This window comes from Macrobrachium nipponense, chromosome 43 (genome assembly GCF_015104395.2).
Source record: "Macrobrachium nipponense isolate FS-2020 chromosome 43, ASM1510439v2, whole genome shotgun sequence".
Lineage (NCBI taxonomy): Eukaryota > Metazoa > Arthropoda > Malacostraca > Decapoda > Palaemonidae > Macrobrachium > Macrobrachium nipponense.
In genome coordinates, this window is record NC_061104.1 from 38,560,404 (window position 1) to 38,587,903 (window position 27,500).

At 36.2% G+C, this 27,500-nt stretch overlaps 3 protein-coding genes across 3 annotated transcripts in view; all 3 read left to right on the forward strand.

Annotated features, from left to right (window-relative positions):
* The window catches only part of LOC135213665 (acidic mammalian chitinase-like), a 40,505-nt gene extending 37,847 nt beyond the window's left edge, over nucleotides 1–2,658 (forward strand). Inside the window, exon 11 of the mRNA XM_064247725.1 lies at nucleotides 2,254–2,658. Within this exon, the coding sequence (XP_064103795.1) occupies nucleotides 2,254–2,379 (126 nt within the window). The 3' untranslated portion in view covers nucleotides 2,380–2,658. The remainder of the gene's footprint in view (nucleotides 1–2,253) is intronic.
* Nucleotides 2,659–10,907: 8,249 nt separating this feature from the next.
* Nucleotides 10,908–21,055, forward strand: LOC135213892 (chitotriosidase-1-like). Its single transcript, XM_064247988.1, has 10 exons — nucleotides 10,908–11,016; nucleotides 11,170–11,339; nucleotides 12,973–13,104; nucleotides 17,513–17,776; nucleotides 17,898–18,083; nucleotides 18,557–18,685; nucleotides 18,970–19,119; nucleotides 19,243–19,713; nucleotides 19,893–20,063; nucleotides 20,527–21,055. The coding sequence occupies exons 1-10, from the start codon at nucleotides 10,908–10,910 to the stop codon at nucleotides 20,653–20,655; spliced, it is 1,911 nt and encodes a 636-aa protein (XP_064104058.1). The 3' UTR covers nucleotides 20,656–21,055.
* A 2,529-nt stretch (nucleotides 21,056–23,584) lies between these two features.
* LOC135213666 (chitinase-3-like protein 1) overlaps nucleotides 23,585–27,500 on the forward strand; it is an 11,858-nt gene continuing 7,942 nt past the window's right edge. Inside the window, 2 exon segments of the mRNA XM_064247726.1 lie at nucleotides 23,585–23,769; nucleotides 26,783–26,928. Of these exon segments, the coding sequence (XP_064103796.1) occupies nucleotides 23,718–23,769; nucleotides 26,783–26,928 (198 nt within the window). The 5' untranslated portion in view covers nucleotides 23,585–23,717.

Consider the following 27,500-nt stretch of genomic DNA (forward strand, 5'->3'; position numbering starts at 1 on the left):
TATATATACTATATATATATATATATATATATATATATATATATATATATATATATATATATATATATATATATATATATATATATATATATATATATATATATATATATATATATATATATATATATATATATATATATATATATATATATATATATATATATATATATATATATATATATATATATATATATATATATATATATATATATATATATATATAAATATATATATATATATATATATATATATATATATATATATATATATATATATATATATATATATATATATATACATATATATATATATATATATATATATATATATATATAATATATATATCTTCTTCTTCCTAGCTTAAACCCATTTTTTTTTTATATGGGGTCGCCATTACGAATGAGTCGTCTCCATCGATTTCTGTCTTGTGCCTCGTTCTCATTTATACCTTTCAATTCCATATCTTCCCTTACACAATCACGCCATCTCTTTCTTGGTCTTCCCTTCTTCCTTCTACCCCGCACTTCCATTTCCATCGTATGTCTTCCAACATGACGTTCCTCCCTTCGTAACAGGTGTCCATACCATCGAAGCCTTCCTTCCTGTATTTTCTTCGATATTTCAGCTACCTTTGTTGATCCTCTTATATACTCATTTCTAATCCTATCTTCCCTTGTTACTCCCGACATCCATCTCAACATTCTCATTTCTGCTACATCCATCTTCTTCTCCTCTGTTTTCCTCATACTTGCCGTTTCTGTTCCATATAACATTGCTGGTCTGACCACCGTCCTATGGAACTTTCCTTTCAATTTCAGAGGGACCTTCTTGTCACAGAGTACCCCTGATGCAGACCTCCAGTTATTCCATCCTGCCTGAATTCGGTGTCTCACCTCTTGGTCCATGCTTCCACTATCCTCCAATACGGACCCTAAGTACTTGAACTTCTGTACTTTCTTTATTTCTTCCCCACCCAATCTTATGCTACTTCCACCGTCCTCAGTAATACTAGAACACATATATTCGGTTTTGATCTGCTTATTCTCATTCCTCTCTCCTCAAGTGCTCCTCTCCACCTCTCCAACCTCCCCTCCAACTCCTCCTTCCCCTCTGAACACAACACAATGTCATCCGCGTATAATATGCACCATGGCACTGCTTCTCTAACATCCCTGGTCATTACATCCATTCACGATGTTAAAGATGAATGGGCTAAGTGCTGACCCCTGGTGTAATCCAACTCCTATCTCAAATCCATCCGTCTCACCAACACTACTCCTCACTCTAGTATACACATTCCTGTACATCTCCTAATAACTCTGACATAGTATGTCAGAGTTATAATATATATATATAAATATAAATATGTATATATATATATATATATATATATATATATATATATAATATATATATATATAGTATATATATATATATATATATATATATATTATATATATATATATATATATATATAATATATATATATATATATATATATATATATATATATATATATATATATATATATATATATATATATATATATATAATATATATATATATATATATATATATATATATATATATATACTATATATATATATATATATATATATATATATATATATATATATATATATATATATATATATATATATATATATATATATATATATATATATATATATATATATATATATATATATATATATATATATATATATATATATATATATATATATATATATATATATATATATATATATATATATATATATATATATATATATATATATATATATATATATATATATATATATATATATATATATATATATAATATATATATAATATATATATATATATATAATATATATATATATATATATATATATATATATATATATATATATGTATATATATATATATATATTATATATATATATATATGTATGTATATATATATACATCTTCGGCTAATGAACCCTATTCATATGGTACAAGCGCCATTGACTTAAAATTCAAAGCTTTCACAGAATATTAAAGTGTTCATTAAGAAGAAGTAAGGTGGTAAGGGGAAATAGAGAAACAAGAGAGATCTCGCTTAATAAAAAAAGAAAACAAATGAATAAATCAATGAAAAGATCAAAATTTATCTAAATAAAAGAAAATGAGCTCATCCCATCAACCAGTTATGACCGTTATTAATTATTATAATTCCTATCATTCTCATCAAAATGTTTTTTACAGTACTACAGGTGCTATAACGGAGCCGGGCATCTCATGACGTGCCCGACTGGAGAATATTGGAACCAGAACCTGGGGTCGTGTGACTTCGCCTCCCGCGTCGACACCTCGAGATGCAACATCCCATAAATCAGAGGGGTACATCCAAAGACTCGAGAAATAATTATCATTATTATTATCAATTTCCCGAGTTGCATTTTACTAAAGTAAATTCAACTAAACCTAGTTTTATTAACTGAAAAATACAACTGATATAAAGATTAATGTAGGCAATAAATAATGTCATCATTACTACTGCTGCTGCTTGGCTTATGTCGAATCCTTATCAGCAAATGTCCATATTTACCTTACAGTCACATCACTGTTGGGTTTCAGGTAAATAACTGTCTAATAAATATTTCCTTTATTGCTGCTTATTTTTTTAGTTTTTTTCCACATTGCAACAACGCCTCATTGAAATACCATTTACTAAGCAAAGACAAAATCACTTCAATTTCTGAAGCGGACTTGGGAACATAGGAAACAACATATGATAAGGACATCTCTACTTTCTGAAACTGACTCGGCAATATTGCAAACAATTCATGATAAGGACACCTCTTGCTTTCTGCAACTGACTTTGGAACATAGGAAACAATAAATGATAAGGATGACTCTTGCCTTACGAAACTGATTCGAAAACATAGGATGCAATATGTGACAAGGACATCTCTTGCTTCCTGAAACTGACTTGGGAACATTGTAAACAAAATATGATAAGGAATTACTTTCTGAATCCGACTTGGGAACATTGTAAACAAAATATGATAAGGAATTGCTTTCCGATACCGACTTGGGAACATTGTCAAACAAAATATGCTAAGGAATTACTTTCTGAAACCGACTTTGGAACACTGTAAACAAAATATGATAAGGAATTACTTTCTGAAACCGACTTGGGAACATTGTAAACAAAATATGATAAGGAATTACTTTCTGAAACCGACTTGGGAACATTGTAAACAAAATATGATAAGGAATTACTTTCTGAAACCGACTTGGGAACATTATAAACAAAATATGATAAGGAATTGCTTTCTGAAACTGACTTGGGAACATTGTAAACAAAATATGATAAGGAATTACTTTCTGAAACTGACTTGGGAACATTGCAAACAATATATGATAGGGAAGTCTCGTTGCTTTCAGAAACTGTCTCTGGAACGTTGCAAACAATATATCATAAGGACGTCTCTTGATTTCTGAAAATGACTCAGGAACACAGCAGACAAAATATGATAGGGACATCTCTTAATTTCTGAAACTGACTCAGACATTCCAAACAACATAAGATAAGGATGTCTCTTACTTTCTGAAATTGACTTGGGAACATTGCAAACAATATATGATAAGGCATCTCTTGCTTTCAGAAAATGACTCGGGCATATTGCGAAAAATATATAAGGGTATCTCTTGATTGCTGAAACTGACATGGGAATATTGCAAACAATAAATGATATGGCTGTATCTTGCTTTCTGAAACTGACTCAGGTATACTGTAAACAATATATGATAGGATATCTCTTGTTTTCTGAAACTTACTTGGGAACACTGCAAACAATATTTAATAATGACATTACTCACATTAAGAAACTGACCCAGGAACATTGCAAACAATATATGAAAAGGACGTTTCTTGCTTTCTGAAACTGACTCTTGAACATTGCAAACAACATATGATAAGTACCTACATCTCTTTTATCTGAGACTGGCTCAGGAACATTGCAAACAATGTATGATAAAGATGTCTCCTGTTTTCTGAAACTGACTCAGGAACATTTCAAGCAACATATGATAAGGACATCTCTTACTTTCTGAAACTGATTCAGGAATTTGCAAACAACATATGATAAGGACGTTTCTTGCTTTCTGAAACTGACTTGGGAACATTGCAAACAACATATGATAAGGATGTTTCTTGCTTTCTGAAACTGACTCAGAATATTTAAAACAACATATGATAAGTCTCTTGCTTTCTGAAACTGACGTGGGAACATTGCAAACAACATATGATAAGGAAGCCTCTTGCTCTCTGAAACCGACTCAGTAACATTGCAAACAACATACGATAAAGATATTACCTACTTTCTGAAACTGACAGGAATATTGCAAATATATGATAAGGTTGCTTTCTGAAACCGACTCGGGAGTATTGCAAACAACATATGATAAGGAAATCTCTTGCTTTCTGAAACTGACTCGGGAATATTGCTAACATTATATAAGGACATTTCTTACTTTCTGAAACTGAACTAGGAACATTGCAAACAACATATGATAAGGATGTCTCTTGCTTTCTGAAACTGACTCAGGGACATTGCTTTGAATGTTAAAGTAATGTAACATTACATTTGCATTTACCTCGTACTTAATCTATTCTATAGTGATGACTCCTATTTTAGAACTCAGGATAAATTAAAATGACTGGGAAACAGGGTGAAGGAAGAAAACGGGAGAAAATATACAAAGAATAAATGTAAAACGAACTATGATATAATAATGAAAGAAGTGGGATATAAAGAGTGAAAATATGAGAACGAGTAAGATGCTCGCTAAAAAGAGGCATGGAGGAAAATGAAAAATTATCGAAAAAAGACGTAAAAACGGTTGGGAAATTAATTAAAAGATGAAAAATGCACCGGATTTGAGGAGGAAAGGGCGTAGGTGGATTTCAGATGATGATGTAAGAAGAGTGGAAGCGAAATATAAGGAAAATGAAGCAGATATATAAGGAAGAGTGGTAACTCTCACGGAAAATTAAAGCGGATCAGTAAATACGTTTGGAAGCTAAATAAAAGGAAAAACGGCCGGAGAAAAAAAAAGTCGAAGAAGAGTTGAGAGAGAGAGAGTAGAGAGCAGAGATGAGAGAGAGAGAGAGAGAGAGAGAGAGAGAGAGAGAGAGAGAGAGAGAGAGAGAGGTTCATTACATATCCGAGATGGGAGACTAACCATCTGCTCTTGCGAGAGATAAAAGTTTTCTTACGTAACTTATTCCTTTTTAAATTTTATCTTATACATCTTGAAGGGAGGAATAAAGATGAATACATACACACACATATATATAATATATATAATATATATATATATATATATATATATATATATAATATATATATATATATATATATATATATATATATATATATATAATTTAGGTGATGTGTTTGAGAGAGAGAGAGAGAGAGAGAGAGAGAGAGAGAGAGAGAGAGAGAGAGAGAGAGAGAAATCTGCAGAAGATAATAACGTTGTCTTTAAGGGGGTTGGGGTGGTGGGATTTTGGAGGGAGGGGGCGTTGCCAGGAATAGGGCATGGAGGGACTGCTATGTGAAAGGGGGTTAGTCAAGGGAGGGCAGGACCTAACCTTTTAAAAAGGTTGGAGGTTCTTCTCGTCTTCCCATAGACTGACAGCTAACGCCGTAGCAATTATGAGGCTCTTCTTGGGACTGTTTCTGACCACTCTGCTGGGGCTAGCTGTCTCAGGTGAGAATTTTCTGTTTTTTATTTATATGTATACTATACGTACTTATTTTGTGTGAGAGAGAGAGAGAGAGAGAGAGAGATGGGAGAGAGAGAGGACCTTACCTTACAGACCTTAACCTTGTTCTTGGGTTCGGGTTTGACCCCAGGTCCCTCAGTGTGAGGCACCTCTAATGTCTACCAGAGAGTTGCTAGTACATCTTCCGGTATATTTTGCATCTTCCAATCTTGGATGGTCTGGGATGCAGTTTAGATATTTGTCGAGCTTATTCTTAAACACATCTACGCTCACTCCTGATATATTCCTCAGATGAGCTGGCAACGCATTTAATAGACGCTGCATTATCGATGCTGGTGCGTAGTGGATTAATGTCCTGTGTGCTTTCCTTATTTTTCCTGGTATAGTTTTGGGCACTATTAATCTACCTCTGCTTGCTCTTTCTGATATTTTTAGTTCCATGATATTTTCTGCTATTCCTTCTATCTGTTTCCATGCCTGAATTATCATGTAGCGTTCTCTTCTCCTTTCTAGACTATATAATTTTAAGAATTGTAGTCTTTCCCAGTAGTCTAGGTCCTTAACTTCTTCTATTCTAGCTGTAAAGGACCTTTGTACACTCTCTATTTGTGCAATATCCTTTTGATAGTGTGGGTACCATATCATATTGCAATATTCAAGTGGACTACGAACATATGTTTTATAAAGCATAATCATGTGTTCAGCTTTTCTTGTTTTGAAGTGCCGTAACAACATTCCCATTTTTGCTTTACATTTTGCCAACAGAGTTGCTATTTGATCATTGCATAACATGTTTCCTATTCATCATCACACCAAGGTCTTTAACTGCTTCCTTATTTGTGATGGTCTCATTATTAGGTCCCTTATATGCATATAGCTTTCTTTCTCTGTCTCATAATTTATTGATTCAAATTTATCAGAGTTAAATACCATCCTATTTACCTCTGCCCAATCATATACTTTGTTAAGGTCTCTTTGTAGAGCGTTCCTATCTTCATCACAAGTAATTTCTCTACTTATTCTTGTGTCATCTGCGAAACTACTCACTACCGAATCCTTAACATTATTGTCTATGTCTTCATCATAATAACAAACAGTATTGCAGCTAACACCGTACCTTGCGGCACACCGGATATTACCTTGGCTTCATCCGATTTCTCGTCGTTTGCAATAACTATCTGTTTTCTGTTGTGTAAAAATTCTTTTAACCATCTTCCTACTTTATCCACGATATTGTGTTTTCTAATTTTCTTCGCTAATATATTATGGTCTACTTTATCAAAAGCTTTTGCAAAGTCTAAATAAACCACATCTGTTTCATTTCCGCTTTTCATATTTTTGAATATGTTTTCACGGTGGACTAACAGTTGGGTTTGTGTACTTTTTCCGGGTACGAAACCATGTTGTCCTTTATTAAACAAATTATTTTTTATTAAATGTTTCATAATATTTTTCTTCATTACCCTTTCATACACTTTCATAATATGTGATGTTAGACTCACAGGCCTATAATTACTTGCCTCTAGTCTTGATCCACTTTTGAAAGTAGGGGTAATATATGCTAATTTGTGCTCATCATATATCTTGCCTGTATCTACACTTTGTCTTAATAATATTGCAAGTGGCTTTGCGATAGAATGAACTACTTTCTTTAACAAAATAGCAGGAATTCCATCAGGCCCTGCAGCAGCTCCATTTTTAATTTCATTAATAGCCTGCACAATATCAGCTTCATTAATATCTATGTCAGCTAAATATTCACTATTTTCATCCCTTACTTCTATATCATTATCTTCATTATCTATTCTAGGGGTGAATTCTCTCTTATATCGTTCTGCCAGTATGTTGCAAATTTCCTTTTTTTTCATTCGTTAATCTCCCTTCAATTCTCAGAGGGCCTATTTCTATTCTTCTTTTATTCATCTTCTTCGCATATGAGTATAATAGTTTGGGGTTTTGCTTGATATTTAATAGGGTTTTTTCTTCCAAGTCCCGTTTTTCATTTTCTTTTGATTGTATAATCTTTTGTTCTGCATTTTCTATCTTACTTTTTAGTTCTATAACTTTCCATGCATTTTTTTCTTTTGCAAGACCTTTTTTCCACTTTCTGATTTTCTGGAACAAGATCCTTCTGTCTCTTGGTATGCAATGATGATGTTTACTTTTCTTCTTCGGTATATATTTTTCCACTATTATCTCCAATATTTTATATAATATCTCCGTATTTACCCTTATGTCATCACTTACGAAAATGTTATCCCAATCTTTGTTTAATTCTTCATTAATTTCTGACCATTTTATATTTTTTACTGTAGAAGTTGTATTTTCCATATCCTTCCCACTTTTTCATTTCTTGCTTATCTCTATTTTCACTTGCTTTGGAATGAACTGTTAATTCTATGACATTATGGTCTGAAATACTCGCATTATAAACTATTATTTCTTTAACATAATTCATCTCGTTCACAAATACTAGGTCTAAAGTATTTTCCTTTCTTGTTGGCAGGTGATTTATTTGTTGAATGTTGTATTCTAGTAGCATATCTAATAGCTTTTCAAATTGCCTCTTATCTTCTGCACTACTATTACTCTCTTTTTTATATGTATAAGTACAACCACAATCTCCTATTCGTTCTTTCCATTCTACGAAAGGAAAGTTGAAGTCACCAGATAGGAGAAGTAGTCCAGTCCTTGTGATTTCTACATATATCATCCAATTTTTTCAATTCATTATTAAGTCAAACTCTTTAGTAATTAGGAGGTCTATATATTACTATGTTCATCAATTTTTCAGATTCAAATTCTACCGCTATTAGTTCACGTTCTGAGTTACTATATTTCTCATATATTTTTCTTTGTTTTTTGTCTTTCCCATATATTGCGGTTCCCCCTTGATTCCTATTTTTTCTATCTGATCTATAAGTTTGGAACCCTTTTATTTGATCATCATTCCCAGTCTCTTGGGAATACCAGGTTTCACTTATATTCATTATATCTATTTTCTTTTCATTTTGGGTTAGTTCTTCTAAGTACTCTATTTTTCTTTTTGAGTTACTCGTAACTAAACCCTGCGCATTCATCACTATGATGGTTTGCGTGTTTTCTCCTTCATTTAATACTGGTAGTAATAAGGATTTTCCCATGTCTCTTTCCTGTTCTGGTATGTTTGTTCTTTTTTTCATTTCCAGAAATTCTGACATTAAAAAATCCAACTTTTCCATAATATTTGATCTTCCTTCATCATAATTATTAATTTTGTGTCTGAATCTGCAATTTTCTCCGTTTCTGCAATATCCTCTTGCATAATAAATACAGTTATTATCTCTTGGGTAGAATTTCGGAGCTGATGCTTTGAAATTTTTTGCTGACAACCTCTGCATATCTCATTGGTGGTTTGCTTTTCTCTTTTACCTGATATTCTTGATTTCTCTCTTTATTTGTTTCTTTCTTATTTTGGATTTTATTACTTGGTTGGTTATTTATTTGATTATGATTCATGGCTACAGGGTGCATATATTTGCATTTTTTGTCGAACTTACATCCTTTTCCTTCTTTTAGGTTTTTACATATTTTTGGATGCAGATCTCTGCAATCATCCCCATATCCATCTAAGTATGCACATTTACCATATATTTCATAGTTTTGACATATCTTAGGATGTTTGTAGTAACATCTTTCTCCAAATCTGCAATTCCCTCTTTTCAAAAGGTTGCAGATTTTGTCTTTCTTGTCTATTTTTTCCTCTTTCCCGTCATTGTATAGATCTGGGTAGAGCCTCTTCGGGATTTGCTTTTCTGTTGTCATATCGTAATTATTTCTCGTAGGTATGCTGCTTTATTGCCTCATATGTAGTATCAATGAGTATCTCTGCATCCATACTTTTATCTTGTTCTTTGTTTTCCTTATTTTTTTTCTGTCATTTCATTTTGTTTACTTCTCTTCCGTTTCCTCTTCTTCTTTTTCTTCTTCTTCTTCCTCTTCTCTTCTTCTTCATCCTCAACTATTTGTACATTCAATCTTGATTTAATAACATTGTCTATCCATGATAGACATGTTTAACAAAAAATTCTTGTATCTTTTCTCAATTCTTGTATTACCTCAGCACACTGTGGATGGGTCGGAATGTTGCATGCAGCACATTTTCTGATTAGGTTTTGTGGATTGACTATGCTATACCAAACCTTACACAGTTTGCATGCTTTTGGCATTCTTTTTCTAATGCATCAATTAGGATATTCACAAGATTCACCTTATTCATTTTCTTTGTCGGAATATGTTGGTTTATGTATATTTTCTTTATGAGTCTCTTGACCACTTGGATTTTATTTGGAACTTCTTCAATTATTTTCAAGATGTTTTCATTAGATTTGTTCCAGTTTGAAGGATTATATCCTTCTAATATATCTATGAATGCTTTTGTATCTTTTTGGTTAGGACTGTTGCTGATTTCATAGATGAGAAATGCCAGTTCCCTTCCTGCTACCTCATCGTATTGCGAATCTGCTAAACACGCCAAATTACGCCACCTCTTCCCGCAGTTGGAACTTACTGCCATCTTGTTCTGATTTATAGTATTACACTTGATAAACTAACTTAGAAGACGCTTTATCCTACTATTTTTTCACACTAATCTTATCACCGATAGTTCACGAACACTTCTAGATATTTCTCAAATTCTAGTCGTATGTTAAACCTGTGATATCTGTTGATTATTGTGACTTCACGCGGGTACGTCTCACCAAGCAAGATGGCTACTACGAGAGAGAGAGAGAAAGAGAGAGAGACTGTTTCTGACCACTCTGCTGGGGCTAGCTGTCTCAGGTGAGAATTTTCTGTTTTTTATTTATATGTATACTATACGTACTTATTTTGTGTGTAAGAGAGAGAGAGAGAGAGAGAGAGAGAGAGAGAGAGAGAGAGAGAGAGAGACTGTTTCTGACCACTCTGTTGGGACTGTTGTCTCAGGTGAGAATCTTTTTAATATGTGGACTATATACGTATTCTGAGAGAGAGAGAGAGAGAGAGAGAGAGAGAGAGAGAGAGAGAGAGAGAGAGAACAACAATTACTAAAAACTTCTTTGTTCACAGAAAAAGTGGTCTGTTACTTCAGCTCTTGGGCCGTATGGCGTCCGGCGGATGGGAAATTCGACGTGGAAGATGTCGACCCCTTCCTTTGCACCCACCTCATATTCGGCTTCACGGGCCTGAGCAACCACACGTGGAAAATCGAGGTGAGAGAGAGAGAGAGAGAGAGAGAGAGAGAGAGAGAGAGAGAGAGAGAGAGAGAGAGAGAGGTCCCTAGTACACAATGTAATAGATCAAGTAAAGCTTCGACTGGAAAATCGAGGTGACAGAGAGATAGAGAGAGAGAGAGCTAAACTTCCTCCTTATCCTCCTGCAGGTCCTAGATCCGTGGAACGAGCTGTGTCCTGACGAGGAGGGCGGTCACAACTGCGCCTTCGACAGGTTCGTGGCTCTGAAGCAGATCAACCCCAACGTCAAGACTCTCCTGGCCGTCGGAGGCTGGAACGAAGGCTCCGAAGACTACTCTGTGGTGAGTCGTGAGGTTCTCTTATGTTTTTAGTCAGGAGTCTCAGGTGGAAGATTATTCTGAGGTGAGTCTCATTCAGGAGGAGTATTCTCTAGTGAGTCTCATTCAGGAGGAGTATTCTCTAGTGAGTCTCATTCAGGAGGTGTATTCTCTAGTGAGTCTCATTTACAAGGAGTATCATATAGTGAATCTCATTCAGGAGGAGTATTCTCTAGTGAGTCTCATTTAGGAGTATTCTCTGGTGAGTCTTTTTCTGGAGGAGTACATTCCAGTAGTAAGTCTCACTTTTATTCTAGTAGTCTCTAAATTAAATTCTAATAGCCAATCACATTAGTATTCTAGTAGCGTGTGGTGAGTCGTGAGGTTCTCTTATGTTTTTAGTCAGGAGTCTCAGGTGGAAGATTATTCTGAGGTGAGTCTCATTCAGGAGGAGTATTCTCTAGTGAATCTCATTTAGGAGTATTCTCTAGTGAGTCTCATTCAGGAGGAGTATTCTCTAGTGAGTCTCATTCAGGAGGAGTATTCTCTGGTGAGTCTCATTTACAAGGAGTATCATATAGTGAATCTCATTCAGGAGGAGTATTCTCTAGTGAGTCTCATTCAGGAGTATTCTCTGGTGAGTCTTTTTCAGGAGGAGTATTCTCTAGTGAGTCTCATATAGAATATCGTGAGTATTACAGTCTAAGAATTTTTTAGTGCTGATTTTCAGTTACATTCTAGTAGTAAATCTCACTTTTATTCGGATTGCGAGTCTCACTTTTATTCTAGTAGTCTCTCAATTAAATTCTAATAGCCAATCACATTAGTATTCTAGTAGCGTGTCTCATTTTTATGGAAGCGATTCTCACTTTTATTGTAGTAGTAAGTCTCAATTATATTCAAGTAGCAAGTCTCACTTTCATTCTTGTAGTGTTTCTCACTTTCTCTAGCTGCGAGTCTCAATCATATTCAAGTATCGAGTCCTACTTTTATTCAATTAGTGAATCTCATTTATATTCTAGTATCAAACCTCACTTTTTGTCTAGTAGTGAGTCTCGGTTACATTCCAATGCAAGTCGCGCTTTAATTCTGATCGCGAGTCTCAATTATAATCAAGTAGCGAGAATCAGTTTTCTTTTAGTGGCGAGTCTCGTTATATTCAAGTAAAGTCTCTCATTTATAATCTAATGGCGACTCTGATCTATAGCTATTCTATGGCTCCCATACACTGAACGATTGTCTTTATCGGCCCACACACACACACACACACACACTATTCATGCAGTATGAACGATCTCCGCACCGATTTCAGTCTGAACAAAGATTTTGTCTCGAGAAGACATGGCACCATCTCTAGAAGAGACGCGCGCGATAGCGTTATATCGGCAGACTAGCCCATACATTGAACGTTCTCTGTATGACAGACTAAGTCGCAAGCCAGCAACCTGGTCGTGACAGATTCCCGCCGAGATCGTTCAGACACGAAGCTCCGCCCTCTTTTGCATTCAGACAAACCCATACACAGTGTTTCTGCGAACAATACAGACAGTCCATTCAACCCGAAATAGATTATTACCATTCCCTATTTTCTATATTATTATTATTATTATACTATTATCATTCCCTCTACTGACCTAACTCCCTTTCCCGTCGACAGATGGCAGCCGATCCTGCGAAGAGGAAGACCTTCGTCGACAGCACTGTCGAACTTCTGCTGAAGCATCAATTCGAAGGCTTCGACGTCGACTGGGAATACCCGGCGAATCGGGGAGGTGCTCCCGAAGACAAGGTGAGGTCATAGGTCACTGGCTGATTGGATTACAAAAAACAAAATTTATATAGGCCTCACCCTGGGACCTATGAGGTAAATCAACACTAATATATATATGTATATATATATATATATATATATATATATATATATATATATATATTAGGTAAGCGTTGGAACCTGTGCCATTCAACGTTGAAAATATACATGGGCCAGGTGCTAGGACCTAAGAGGTCTTTCAACGTTGTAAATATATATATAGACCTAGTGCTGGGAATTACCTCATTCAACGTTGAAAATACACTTATATAAGCCTAGTGCTGGGAACTACGAGGTCATTCAACACTGAAAATATATATAGGCCTAATGCTGGGAACTACGAGATCATTCAATGCTTAAAATATATATAGGCCTAGTGCTGGGAACTACGAGGTCATTCAACACTGAAAATATATATAGGCCTAGTGCTGGGAACTACGAGATAATTCAACTCTGAAAATATATATAGGCCTAGTACTGGGACCCATGAGATCATTGAACGCTGAATATAATGTTGAAGCTGTTAGGAGAGGGTTGAGGACAGTAAGATGGATGAATGAGAATATGAACGAAGGTGCAGCAAAAGGAATGGAAGGGGTTGCAGTTAGGGGCCTAAGGAAGGAACACTGCAACGTCTTATCAAGTAATGCTTATAGAGCACCGCGTGAGATACACTGACGGCACTTCTACCCCCCTACGGAGACTGATTTGATTACGTCACACGGTCATTACAAAAATAAATAAATAAAATCACGTATTGGTGTTACAAAAACAAAGGTTATCAATGGGATGAAGGGCTGCTTGGCTAATATAAAACGAGAGAAACAGCTCAATAAAAAAATATAAAACTTACGGAGTCGTTTGAAAAATGTAAATGGAATAACATAAAAAATAGGTCTCCGTTTTTAAACAATAATTATGATGCAGCAATTAATAATGGCTACATGATTTTAAGGCTAGAATTCTAAATAATACAATTTCTAGGAACCTCAATATTTTTTATTTCAGAAATTCTCAGAGAACAAAAATATTAATAATAATGCTGGTATCTATGAAATTTTTATAATAGAGTACCTACTGTAGCCGTGACGTGGCATCATGTACTGGGCCACCTGGCTATTTTCGCTCCATAAAAAAATACAAGGCCCCGATTTGAATCGCCCACGAATCGTTAATAGTATGAGGAAGTAGCATTTAGACTCATATAATTTGATCAAAAAAATAAGTATTTATGTTATATAAAATATGTTGCTTAGTTGTCTTTTAATTTTTTTTAAATCAAGTATTTCTTACAGACTCTTATATAAATTTATATTTTTCCCAATCAAAATATATGGGTCTCAATGCTAACTTGGTAGATATAGGTAATAACTCCGCGATAGGTATTTCTTTGGAAATGACAGTTTCCTGTAGTATTTGGGTTGCTTATTAAGAATTTACCGTTATTTCTGGGGGGTCGACTGTAATTAAAACCCAAGGGCAATAGTAGATTCACATCAACCGTGCATTTGGTGTCTAGGCCAGTCCCTTAAAACTTTAATGATTGGCTGTTGATAAGCCAATCACGGGGCTGGAAACTCTCAGCCTCTCTCGAGAGTGCACAAAAGCAGGATGTATGTTCCACCTCTCCTGAAAGACGTATACCTCTGGAGAGGTGGAACACAGATCCTCGCCATCTGAACTCCCGAGAGAGACTGAGAGTTTCCAGCCCTGTGATTGGCTTATCAACAGCCAATCAGGAGCGTCGTAAAGCGGCCCACACACGCTCAAATTTTTGGTCCAATATTTTGATGTCAAATTATTTGACATGAATTTGATCGTGTGTGGCGTAATTTGATGGCCTAAAAGGTTTGATGTCAAATTTTTTACTGATCTGATTTCAGTAGATATTTTTTGAGCCAACGTCAAATAATTTGTGCGTGTGTGGTACCTAGCAATAATTTGCGCAAATTAGTTAGTGATTACACATAATCTGAGGAGGACGTGCGCGGCTCATCGTCATCATGGCTCCAACAAAACATGAAAAGAATTTTTTTCTTGAGCTTAATGATGTTTATAGAAGTTTACCACAACTTTGGAATATTAAAAGTGACTGTTATAGTGACAGAAATAAAAAAGATATGGCATATGAGACTCTTCTACAGAAATTCTCTCTCTCTCTCTCTCTCTCTCTCTCTCTCTCTCTCTCTCTCTCCTCTCTCTCTGTACAAATGGTAGATTGTTTGTGTTTATCTTATTCATTCCATCTTGATGCTTAAGACAATATCTTTTTATGTCTTATTCACTTCCTCGTGCTGAAGTCCTGCATTTTTATATATATATATATATATATATATATATATATATATATATATATGTATATATAGTACTATATACATATATATTATATATATATATATATATATATATATATATATATATATTATATATCTATCTATATATATATATATATATATATATATATATCCTATAAAAAATATACATATGTTATACTATATCATTTAATAAAGGAGCATGACCAAATCGTTCGCGACACAAATACCATTGCTGGGCCCACTTTCGTCTCTTTCGTTTGTGTGTGCTCTTCAACGCTAAGCCAAGAGCCAACGCTGTATACTATGCATCCATGATGACACTCGGGAGCAAAATGAAAATTTGATGAGAAGTTTGAGCGTGTAGGGCGAACGTCAAACCGTCAAATAATTTGACATAAAAAAATTTGACCAAAAATTTGAGTGTGTGGGGGCCGCTTAAGGGACTGGCCTCAAACATCAAATGCACGGTTGATGTGAATCTACTATAGTACTAAACACAGCGAAATACATTTGACGCCACAATTCCTAGTGGTTTTCGTCTTCGCGGGACCGTTCCTTGCAGTCAGTGCAGTGTATTACTTTGAATTACCGCTAACTTTCCTCTATTGAAGATTTTCCGGCCGTTCAAATTCGGCCCCCATTAATTCTTAGGGAGCGAAAGCAGCCAAGTGGCCCAGGGCGCGGTGGTGATTGCGCCACAATAGGTACTCTGTTGATAAGAATGCCACAATAAAAACACAGCAATGAATCAAGGGATAAAATGTTTTATGATCTCATTAGATTTTTTTATGTGCTTAGGAGATATAAATTCTCTCTCTCTCTCTCTCTCCTCTCTCTCTCTCTCTCTCTCTCTCTCTCTCTCTCGTTCACATACAGAAACAAGGAAACGGGTGCTGCAGCTTTACACATCAATAGTTAGACCCCATCTTGAATATGCAGTAGTTTTGGCCACCAACATTAAGAAAAGACATGAATAGACTAAACGGGGTACAAGCAAGAGCCACGAAGTTAATTCCATCCATCAGGCAAATAAGTTACCAAAGACGACTAGAGAGCCTGAACACGTATGGCTTAGAAACACGACGATAGCGAGGTCAACTGATAGACATTCAAAATACTGAGAGCATAACAAAAGTAGACAGTAACATCTTCAAATTAAATGAAAACCAGACAAGAAATTATGGATGAAAACTAAAACTGAAAAGATACAGCACATAGTGGGAACTTCTTTACATATACAAGATACGTGACACATGGAGTAAACTGCCACCTTATATAAGTTGTCAACAGCAACAGTGTATTAGAGTTTAAAAGAAACCTAAACAAACTCATTAGGACACTGTGAATGAACAGTAAAACCTGTTCCTAGAAATAAGTGAGTACGTGATGTCTCCTTGGATGGGCTAATACTAAGTCTCTGAGACATCCTAATCTTTGTAATTCCAGAACCTATGACTTTTCACCTGGAAAACAACTTTAATAACTTTCTGCTTTAGAACTGCTGTTTTTTTTTATTACAATTAAAGATTTTCCTTTTTTTACAAAACTCTCTGCATAAATTAAGTGCTTATCTGGCCTTGTAGGTGACAGCTAACTTTTCCTTTGATATACATATATATATATATATATCTAAATATATATATACCTATATATATATACATATCTATATATATATATATTATATATATATATATATAGTTATATATATATATAGATATATATATCTATATATATATATACTATATATATATATATATAAAGATATATTATATATATATATAGATATATATATATATATATATATATATATATATATATAATAATATTATATATATATATATCGGGCTGTTTTTTAATTTTAATTAAACAAATTAAGTTGTATTTTACAAGGAAAAATTAATAAAAATAAATTCAGATAGACTTACCCTCCTTCTGGAGACCTCAAGCTCTTCACCCTTCTTCTTCGGGAGATTTAGGCCTACTCTCCCATTTCGGTACACCACTTGGACCGTGCGGTCAGTAGACCCTCAGTCATTTCAGAGTAACTCACGGAATTTCGCTCCCTCCTTCAGGAAAACTTCATCACGCTCCTGCGTGAGCTCAGGGCGGCCTTCGACGCAGTTGACCCAACCCTGATGATGACGGCAGCCGTGTCCCCCGGGAAACCAACCATCGAAAAGGCCTACGACATCCGCGCCATGGCCGAGCTCCTGGATCACGTACACTTAATGACCTACGATTACCACGGCGCCTTCGAGAACGTCACGGGGCACAACGCTCCCCTCTGCGGGCACTACTTGTACAATGACGATGAGATACTGAAGGACTTCAACGTGGTAAGCCATGGACGCCCTTGCTTTCGGTCTAGGCTTCATGTTAGCCTGCTTATACGAACAATATCTCTCTCATATCTCACCGTCGTCCGCTCTGAAGTTCCCACCTTCCTTCTCCTTACAGGTGTTCACAGTCAATTACTACCTGCAGGCGGGAGTGCCCCCAGAGAAGTTGATTATGGGTATCCCCACCTATGGCAGGTGCTTCACACTGGATGACATCAACGACCACGGTCTTCTTGCCCCTGCGCAGAAGCCCGGCCCAGCTGGACCCTACATCCGTATTCCTGGAACTCTTGGATTTAACGAGGTAGGTCGAACACTCATGAAAAGACGGTCGATTGATTAAAAAGAAAGAAAAATGGGCCATGTTGGATGGCTCACAAGATTTCACCAAAGTAAAATTGTTGAATGATATTTATAAGGTTAATAGATGGTTCTAGTACAATAATATTTTGCCTCTTAATTAAGCAACCAATCTGATACAATATATGTAGTACCTGTATCGAGTGAATCAACGGAAACTATTCAGTTCACGTGAATACAGTTGCAAATTTCTCAGAGTTTATTCATTCATTTATTGATTTTAGTTGTACTTTGATACTTACAATGTTAATGACAGTCATCGTGTTATCACGTCATCAATCATGGTACCTTGGAAAGCCTTTCCAGAAACAGACGACCTTCATGTAGCCTGCGTTTTCTCATTTTTTCTTTACTGGACTCCATGCAATTACTTCATATGGATTTCTTGTATATAATGTATGCTTTATCTCTTTCAAGATCTGTGAACGCCTCCAACGTAAGGACTGCACCATCGTTCGTGACCCTTGCTTACACGAGCCTTACTTCTATTGTCAAGAGGACAAGATCTGGTGCGGTTTCGATGACGAGGACTCGGTCTACACAAAGGTGAGCAAATCGATTAATTTACTTTCAAGGAAGAATTGTTTTTATTTTCATTCTCTGTTAAATACTAATATTTCCATTTGCCCCAATGTTCTGCATAAAGATTTGACTTCAGTTCAGTTCGTGCTCATTTAGTAATATTGCTTACATAAGTTCCTCTCTCTATTCAATGACTAACCAATATCAAATGTAAAGTTCTTTATGGTTATCGCCGCTGATTTTAATAGTAATACACATCTACCAGTTACATTTTCTCACCCCCACCCCCTTTTTTTTTTTACCTGAAGGCTCGATACGCCAAGAACATGGGTCTAGGAGGCATCCTCACCTGGACCATTGACACAGACGACTTCCACCCAAGGTGCTACGGCGAACCCTTCCACCTCATCAAGAATATGCAGAGAGCCGTCAACAAACCAGCAGACGGCGTCCTACCGGTAGGCGTCGCATAATTATAACTCTCGTGTGTCAATTTGATTTGTTAAAATGAGTATAGTCACGAGATACAAGCTGACTATATCAAAGAAGTCTGTGTTGAAACTGATTGATTGTTCCATCAGGAATGCAAGTGCCTCGAGCCACCTACGCCTATGTCAACCACTTCAACTCCTGAACCAACAACCACTCCCAGACCAACAACAACTCCTGAACCAATAACTACTCCCAAACCAACAACATCTACTCCCAAAACAACTCCTGAAGCAAGCACTACTCCCAAAATAACCACTCCCAAACCAACAACTACTCCGGAGCCGACTCCCACAACACCTGAACCAACCACTACTCCTCAACCAACCACTACCCCCCAACCAACCACAACTCCTCAACCAACCACTACTCCTCAACCAACTACTACACCAAGACCTACTACAACTCCCAGACCTACAACGACTCCCGAGCCCCCTACTCCGCAACCATCAACCACTCCTGTACCGACGCCCATGACCACGACAGCCCACGGCGGCCGGCCGAAACCAGACTGCAGTAAGCACGCCGACGGCTCTGTATTCCCTCACGAGGACTGCAACAAGGTGAGGACCAACCTCAAATTTTTTCTTCTGTTTATTCTATTCTCATTATTTTTTACGTCTTCCAAAGAAATGTTCTCTTGATGAAGAGGTACCTATATCGTGTCTCATGAATGATCTGAGCGTGTTTGTGTCACAAAAAATGAACTTGGTAAAAACATTTCCCGTCCTCGCGTTTCAAGTACTGGGTCTGCACCAATGGGCAAGCCATCCTCGAACTGTGCGCCCCCGGAACACTCTTCGACGAAGACCTGGGCATCTGCAACTGGGAGGATGCTGTCGACACCTCCGACTGTCGAATGTGGATTTGTGAGGTCGACAATACGTACTATCCTCATGTCGATTGTGATAAGGTAAACGAATTATTATTATTATTATTATTATTATTATTATTATTATTATTATTATTATTAAGTAGGGAATACACTCCAATTGTTGAAGCTCTGTCTGTCTTTGGCAAAGAAAAATCTGATAATATCACCATTGAGAGAGAGAGAGAGAGAGAGAGAGAGAGAGAGAGAGAGAGAATGGTCCCTCGCACCTACTGTAATTGATCAAGCAAAGTGACTTATGACGAAAAATTGAGGAGAGAGAGAGAGAGAGGGGGGGGGGGAGGTGAAACGGTCCTTTGCACGCACCGTAACTAATCAACGAAGTCATTTATAACAAGTAAAAGATTTTTTTACTTGAAAATCGAGGTGAGAGAGAGAGAGAGAGAGAGAGAGAGAGAGAGAGAGAGAGAGAGAGAGAGAGAGGGGGGTCCTTTGTATCCAAAAGTACTATAATTATAATCATCACCTTGACTATTCCTTTCAGTACTACTGGTGCTACCAGGGCTCGCCCCACCTGGAGGTCTGTCCTAACGGCCTGTTTTGGAACCAATACCTGACCATGTGTGACGTCCCCATGCACGTGGACACGACCAAGTGTAATATCCCTTACTGAGATCCAGGTGCTCATAATTTTGCCGACAATGGCGATTCGTGTTTAGGAAGACACTAATAATTTTCAAATGAGAATAAAAGACATGGGTCTAATCTGTATTCGTGAATCGAGGAGAAACATCACTGAAATTCACCTGAGTAAGACGGCGTCAGTAATCTAGATGCTGACGCCAGTTTTAGTAGTCATGAACCAGACAATCAATCCTGAATATGACGAGTGAAAATATATGTCATGAATCAGGAAAATAAAAGAGAAACTCAAATGGAGACATTGAAAGAAACATTACAACGGGCCATTTCAGCGATAAACAATTTCAGACGGTCAAAGGGAAAATGGTATCAATTCAACGCCCTTCAAAGAAATAAAATTGCTCTGTGTTTTAAAGTACGAAATATATTTAGCGAATAAAGAGGACCTTTTATTTTTATTGTTCCTGCTCCTTGTTTCTCTACCTTTGATTAAGTATCTGTCGTAAAATGCAGTCTTTTTTTCGCCTTCCAGGGATTCAGAAAGGGGTAAGATTGGTAAAGGCTTTTCTGAAACTTACCTTAACAGACTAATTCAGGATGTAATGGCTTGAAATGGAGCAAGTAAAACAAGACAAATGACTATATCGCTGCATAACTGAGAATCCCGCCAACGTCAGATTCTTTTCCGAAAAGTTATATCGTCTGAATTAGGTTCTACAGTTTGCCCATCATGATATTAAGATTCGTCATATACTGCATTGTACTGTGAGTACATGTACCGTTTAGATACTTCATTTTCAAGTATGAACATGATGTACTGATCATTAAACTAAATAAAAGAAAACCACCTACAGGAGAGAGAGATGTCGACGGGAAACTGATCAAACCTTTAGAAGGAGTTAAGATAAAAGAGATCCTTAGATCTAGTTGTTATTTAGGCAGAACGAATAAATCCAAGTTTCTTTACTGGATTCAGATAAAAAATATCCTTCGTTTTATGTAAGCGAATTAGAGGACGGAGATTATAGCAAAAATATTAGTAGTAGAGCTGGTAATAGTAGCAGGTACTGAGCGTTCTCTTTGTAATAGAATCAGGAGCAGAAATCACCAACTCGTATTCACCTCTTATTTAGCCGGTGTCATTTCCGTAACGCTGTAAAGTTCATGATAATATCTAAGCATTTTTATCATAACTGGAAGTCAAGATAAACACATGCACACGCACACAGTAAACTATAGAAAATTAATGATGATTCTGATCCTACGAAACAAAGAGGCTTGGCATTTTAGAAATGTTATTGAGGTTTTGTTATCATACTCTGACGTTTGGTTTATGGCAGAATTTACGATGTTTACCAAGAGAGTGCCACTGGTTATCACTGAAAGATTATTTACCTGTCTGTAGAGGGTTGCGTGTTGTTCAATCGAATACGTCTATAAATCATCTGTCGTTCCTTCTGCAAACATGACTGGCATTAAATATAAAGCGCTTTCATTCCTTAGGATAAAAGGATAGACGCTCACTGGAGCGTCATTTTGTGGGGAGCTGTGGGCCACTTGGTCCCCTCAAGAGACAGAGACCCCCCCCCCCCACCCCCCCCCCCCCCCCCATCCCACTCAAGACGTGGCTTGCCCCTTTATCCTTTGAAATAATAATAATAACAGTAAAATTCACTCCCAGGGAAATTTTATATGGCTGCAAAATGCTCCAAACTGAGCACTGATTTCCAAAATATTCTCGATAGGTCTCGCCTCGCTCGCAACACCACCCAAATCATAAGTTCTAAACCCGGCACGCCCCAAACCCTCCCCCCCCCAACAAGGAAAATCTTAAATAACGCCACTGGACGCTGACGCCATATCTGTCTGCCCTTCTTCATTTCTTCCGTCTTTTATGCTTTTATTTCCCTGTCCTTCGTCAGGTCGTATATTTCCAAGATTGTCATTTAAATAGAAATGGAAAGCGCTGAAGACGATAAGCGTTTCATAATAAGTAAACGATTTTAAAGCGTCTTTCCTGACGTAACGGCATTTCTGTTCCGTATGGTACTATGGCACTTCTATCTCTCTTAACATCATTCGTGCATTTGCAATCTTAAGACAGAGGTCAGTGGCCTACAGTGAGAATAATAATAATAATAATAATAATAACAAATGAATGGATAACGGTAAAGTAGGTGAGTGAAGGAGACACTTTTATTCTTGTAATGGAATTGAATGGAATATCAAATTGAGTCCATAGGCCTAGCACCAGGACCTATGAGAACGGTTATTTAGCTCTGAAAGGGGAACTGAGATAAGAGTGGTGAGGTATGAGAGGTATAGTAATAAAAGGAGAACCTTGCAGTTGGACAATGAAAAAGTCGCTAGGAATAGGTGGAAAGTGCGATGGAAGAAAGATTTTGACAGGAGTAGCAGCTATGATCCAAAGGAACGTAGAAAGAACGTTAAATAATGCCTACAGTGCACCGCGTCCCCTACAGTTTTTTTTTTTTTTTTATGGAAATGGTTCCAACTTTGCCATGACTATTATCCTGTAGTACCACCAGAGCTCTGGACCTGATTCCGATGGACACTAAATCAACCTAATGGTTCTTTAAATACAGCCATTATTTAGGTCAGCAGCTTGAAAAGTAGACGGCGCAATAGGCTGAAATTCAAGCCCTGATACAGATAGCGAGATAACTCTTGATCCCCAGCGGGAGAGAATTATATTGTGAAGTCATCAACACACCGACCAATCCCTACGTTTGATTTCTCTTCCGCTGTCTATTGGCCAATGCCAGCTCTGATCCCGTGGCTTTCATGCTGATAGCTTGGCACCCGGTCCTTCCGTAAATTCTATGATTCACGTTTCTGCCGATTTTACGACGCGTTTTTCATTTTTTTTTTTTTTTTTTTCTTGTCGTTAGACTCCGCGTGTAGGAGGACAAATCTCTTATATAAAGGAGTCTCTTGGTCACCTTCTGGCACAGCACGACAGAACTCACTTATATAAAGGAGTCTCGTGATCGCTTTCTGACACAGCACGACAGCACTCACTCACTCCTCCAGAAGAAGAAGAAGAAGAGGAGGAGGAGCTCGTTGCAAACGATGAAGTTACTTTGCCATCTGCTCTTAGGGGCCACTTGTCTTGCCCTTACAGGTAAGATCACTGAGTGTTACCAAAGCCCCGTCCACACTAGGAAACATTGTTTGCAAACAAAGTCTGCGAACAATGTTTACAAACAGTCGGCAAACTGTTAGCATACAATGTTTCCTGTCCAGACCTCAGTTTTCGGCAGGATGCTTGTCGGTTCGGTCGCCTCTGTATTTACTTGGCTCTTTTAATGCACTCGAGGAGGGATAAGAAAAAGAAATAGAGATCGTGAGGAAGTCTTTAGGAAAAGGAGCCTGTCATGCTGCTTGCTTCTGGCGGAATTGAAAATAGATACATATACATATATCACACGTATACATACATACATACACACACACGCACGCACATGTATACATATATATATATATATATATATATATACATATATACATACATACACACACACACACACACACACACATATATATATATATATATAATTATATATATAGATATATATTATATATATATATATATATATATATTATATGTTGCTCCTTTCAAAACACATATATCCCCTCTTTGACTGTATAAAATGTTATGTATGGAGTTTTGCAACATTTTTCAGATTCCTTTAGAGTAATAGAATGTTTAAAATGTGTGTAGAAAGAGAGAGATTATCTTTGTCCGTTCGAAGCTAGAGTTGTTTCAGTAACTTTTCATCGCCTTGAGATTAGAGGAATTCGAGTCTCCGTTGTTCTTAAAAACATGTCAGTCTTAATTATCACTCGATTTCTGTCTCGATCGGTACGTGTCTTTGTTGAGCTAGTACGTACATGACTGTATACTGGTTTCATACGCGTACTTCGTTGCTGAAACCACGTGTAGATTTCACGACTTTTTCTGTAAAGTTGCGTAATATTCGAAGCTTCTAGAAGCATTGCATCATCTTTCTCATTGTCCAAAACGTTTTGTGCCTTCTCCACTATCCAGCTTTCGTAAAGAAGAGTTTTTCATTGTTTCTTAGAACCGCGTTGCGTTCAGACATCTCCCTCTCTCTCTCTCTCTCTCTCTCTCTCTCTCTCTCTCCATCGCACGGCACTTTTGATTTCAAAGTAACGTAACGATTTAATACTTACTGGATGGTCACTCGTAACTTGTAGATTTCAGATTTTATATTTTTTAGAGTTATTTAGTATTATTTAGTGCTTTTTGTGGAATCTGAACAAACATTGTGTGTGTTTTTGTGAAGTTTTTGAACAAGCTGCAGCAGAAAGAAAGAAATTGGTATACCAAGAAGGTAAAGTGTGTTATATTTTTATTAGTTGCAACTAATAACTAATGGTCAGTGGTTTGGTAAGAAACTAATAACTAATGGTTACGATGGTTTAGAGAACTAATAACTGATAGTTACAATGGTTTGAGTGAAAAGATTTACATTTTTACACATTGCAAATTTTTGTGTTTTGTGTTTGTTTCATTTGAAGTGCATTTATCCATTTTCTTATTGAAGTGTGTCTTTTTATTTTATATTCTGTGTGATTAGTACTATTTACAATTTTGGTATTTTCCACATTTTTATGTATTTTCATTTGCATTCACAATTTAATCAACTTAGTTATTTTCATTACTTAATCGTTGCACATTTAATTGAATTTAACACCTGTGAATTAATTTGCATTTACTTAGATTTCTTTTCAAGTTTTATTGTCGTTTAACACTTGTGAATTAATTTCCAAATTTCAAATATTACTACTTTTGAATTTCAATTGAATTAATTTTCTTGAATTTTGCGATGAATTAATTTTGATTTAATTTTACTTAATTGATTCAAGAATTAATTAAACTTTACTTTGTTTTCAAGTAACAGTAATATCCCCTGATATTGCGAATTTCACTTATAATTTTGAGTTTGATAATAAATTTTTGTATTTTAAATTTTTATAACTGTTTTCATTTAAACCAGTATATTGATTATATTTATGTTAGGTAGAAACACAGAGTGGCAATTGATCTGTTTTCCTTCAATTTACTTGAAGTGACTTAGAACCAGGGAAGTACTTAGACTTCTGAAATCAGGGAAATACTTAGACTTTTAAAGTTGTAGATGGAGTGATGGCTTTTGATTAATTTAATTACTTACAAGATTACCTCAAACCTGTTTTGATGAACTCAGTCTTATTTTCTGCAATACAGGTAAGTTGTTTAAGGGATCACTGTTGCCTTTAGAGTATTCAGTTGTTTAGTATCTGTGATGAGGGTGCAGGTGTCTGGCTGTTGTGAGGTAACAATTAATGAATAGTAAGTGTAAATATGCGGTGAAAAGTGTTCGCAAACTTTCTTTGCAAACTGTTTGCAAACAATGTTTCCTAGTGTGGACAGGCCTTATGGGCTTCCAGTCCTCATAACAGCCCACGACCGTTGACATCGCGAAGGGTTACAGCTCACGTCTATCGACATTGCGAAGGGTTGCAGCCCTACGACCGTTGGCACCACGAAGGGTTACCGTCGACGGCTTTCAATCCGCAAAAATTTCAATGAATAACTATCAACACTACCGAGGCAGCAATAATGACATTAAAAGTGATGATACGTTTTAACGTGGTCGGATAATAATGCAATTCAGAATAAATGAGGACATTCAATTTGAAATACCACGAGTACACCTGCACTGCTGCGAAGATTGCCATATCAAAATTTCACGAAATTATGAAACAGCAGTTATCATTATTATTATTATGATGATTATTATTATTATTATTATGATGATTATTATTATTAGTAGTAGGCAAACATTTAAAAGGAGCAACTCTCAAAAGTTTATATATCCGTATGGAAAATTAACGGTCCGTGGGAAAATTCCACCCTAATAATTTGCGTGTGAAAAAGAGAGCAAATACATTTATCATACATAGATGAATGTGTATGAGGATGTTAAATTTGGCAATTTTCCGAGAGAGAGAGAGAGAGAGAGAGAGAGAGACTGAAATGAGAGAGGTATAAGAGCAAATCAATTTACCAGCGAGTAAATGAATATACGAATAGCTCAATAAATTCGGCAATTTCCCTCATTCGCCAGAGGGTCTGATGGTGTGCTACTTCGGTTCCTGGGCCAAATACCGCTGGGGCGACGGGACCTTCGACGTCGAAGACATCGACCCCGCCATCTGCACACACATCGTCTTCGGGTTCGCTGGCATCGACGAGTCCACACACGAGATCCAGGTAATGAGATAAAGGTGCATAGACCATTACACCAAGCACAGTCACGAGCACATGTTTATATACAACAGAAATTCCTTCATCAACAGAATCTCGAGAGGAACAGAACCCAGGTTCTTTCAACTCTCAGCTTAATGTCGTTGACTTGTTTTCAAACTGTTTGTTATGTGTCGGCGATAAGTTTTCGACATGTTTATGATATCATTATACCTTGTTTATGATATGTTTATGACAAGATTATGACATGTTTGTTGGCATGATCATGACGTGATTATAATATGTTCATGGCATGATCATGACATATTTTCGACATGTTTATCGCATGATTATGACTTGTTTACGACATGTTTATGACATGATCATGGGATATATATGACATGATGAGGACATGCTTACGACATAATTATTTCATGTTTAATACATGATTATGACTTGTTTACGACATGTTAATGAGATGATCATGAGGTATAAATAAATAAATATATATATATGACATAATCAAGGCATTTTTATGACATGATTAGGAAGTGTTTATGACTGCTTAAATTGCATTGTTTATTGCATAGCATGATTTT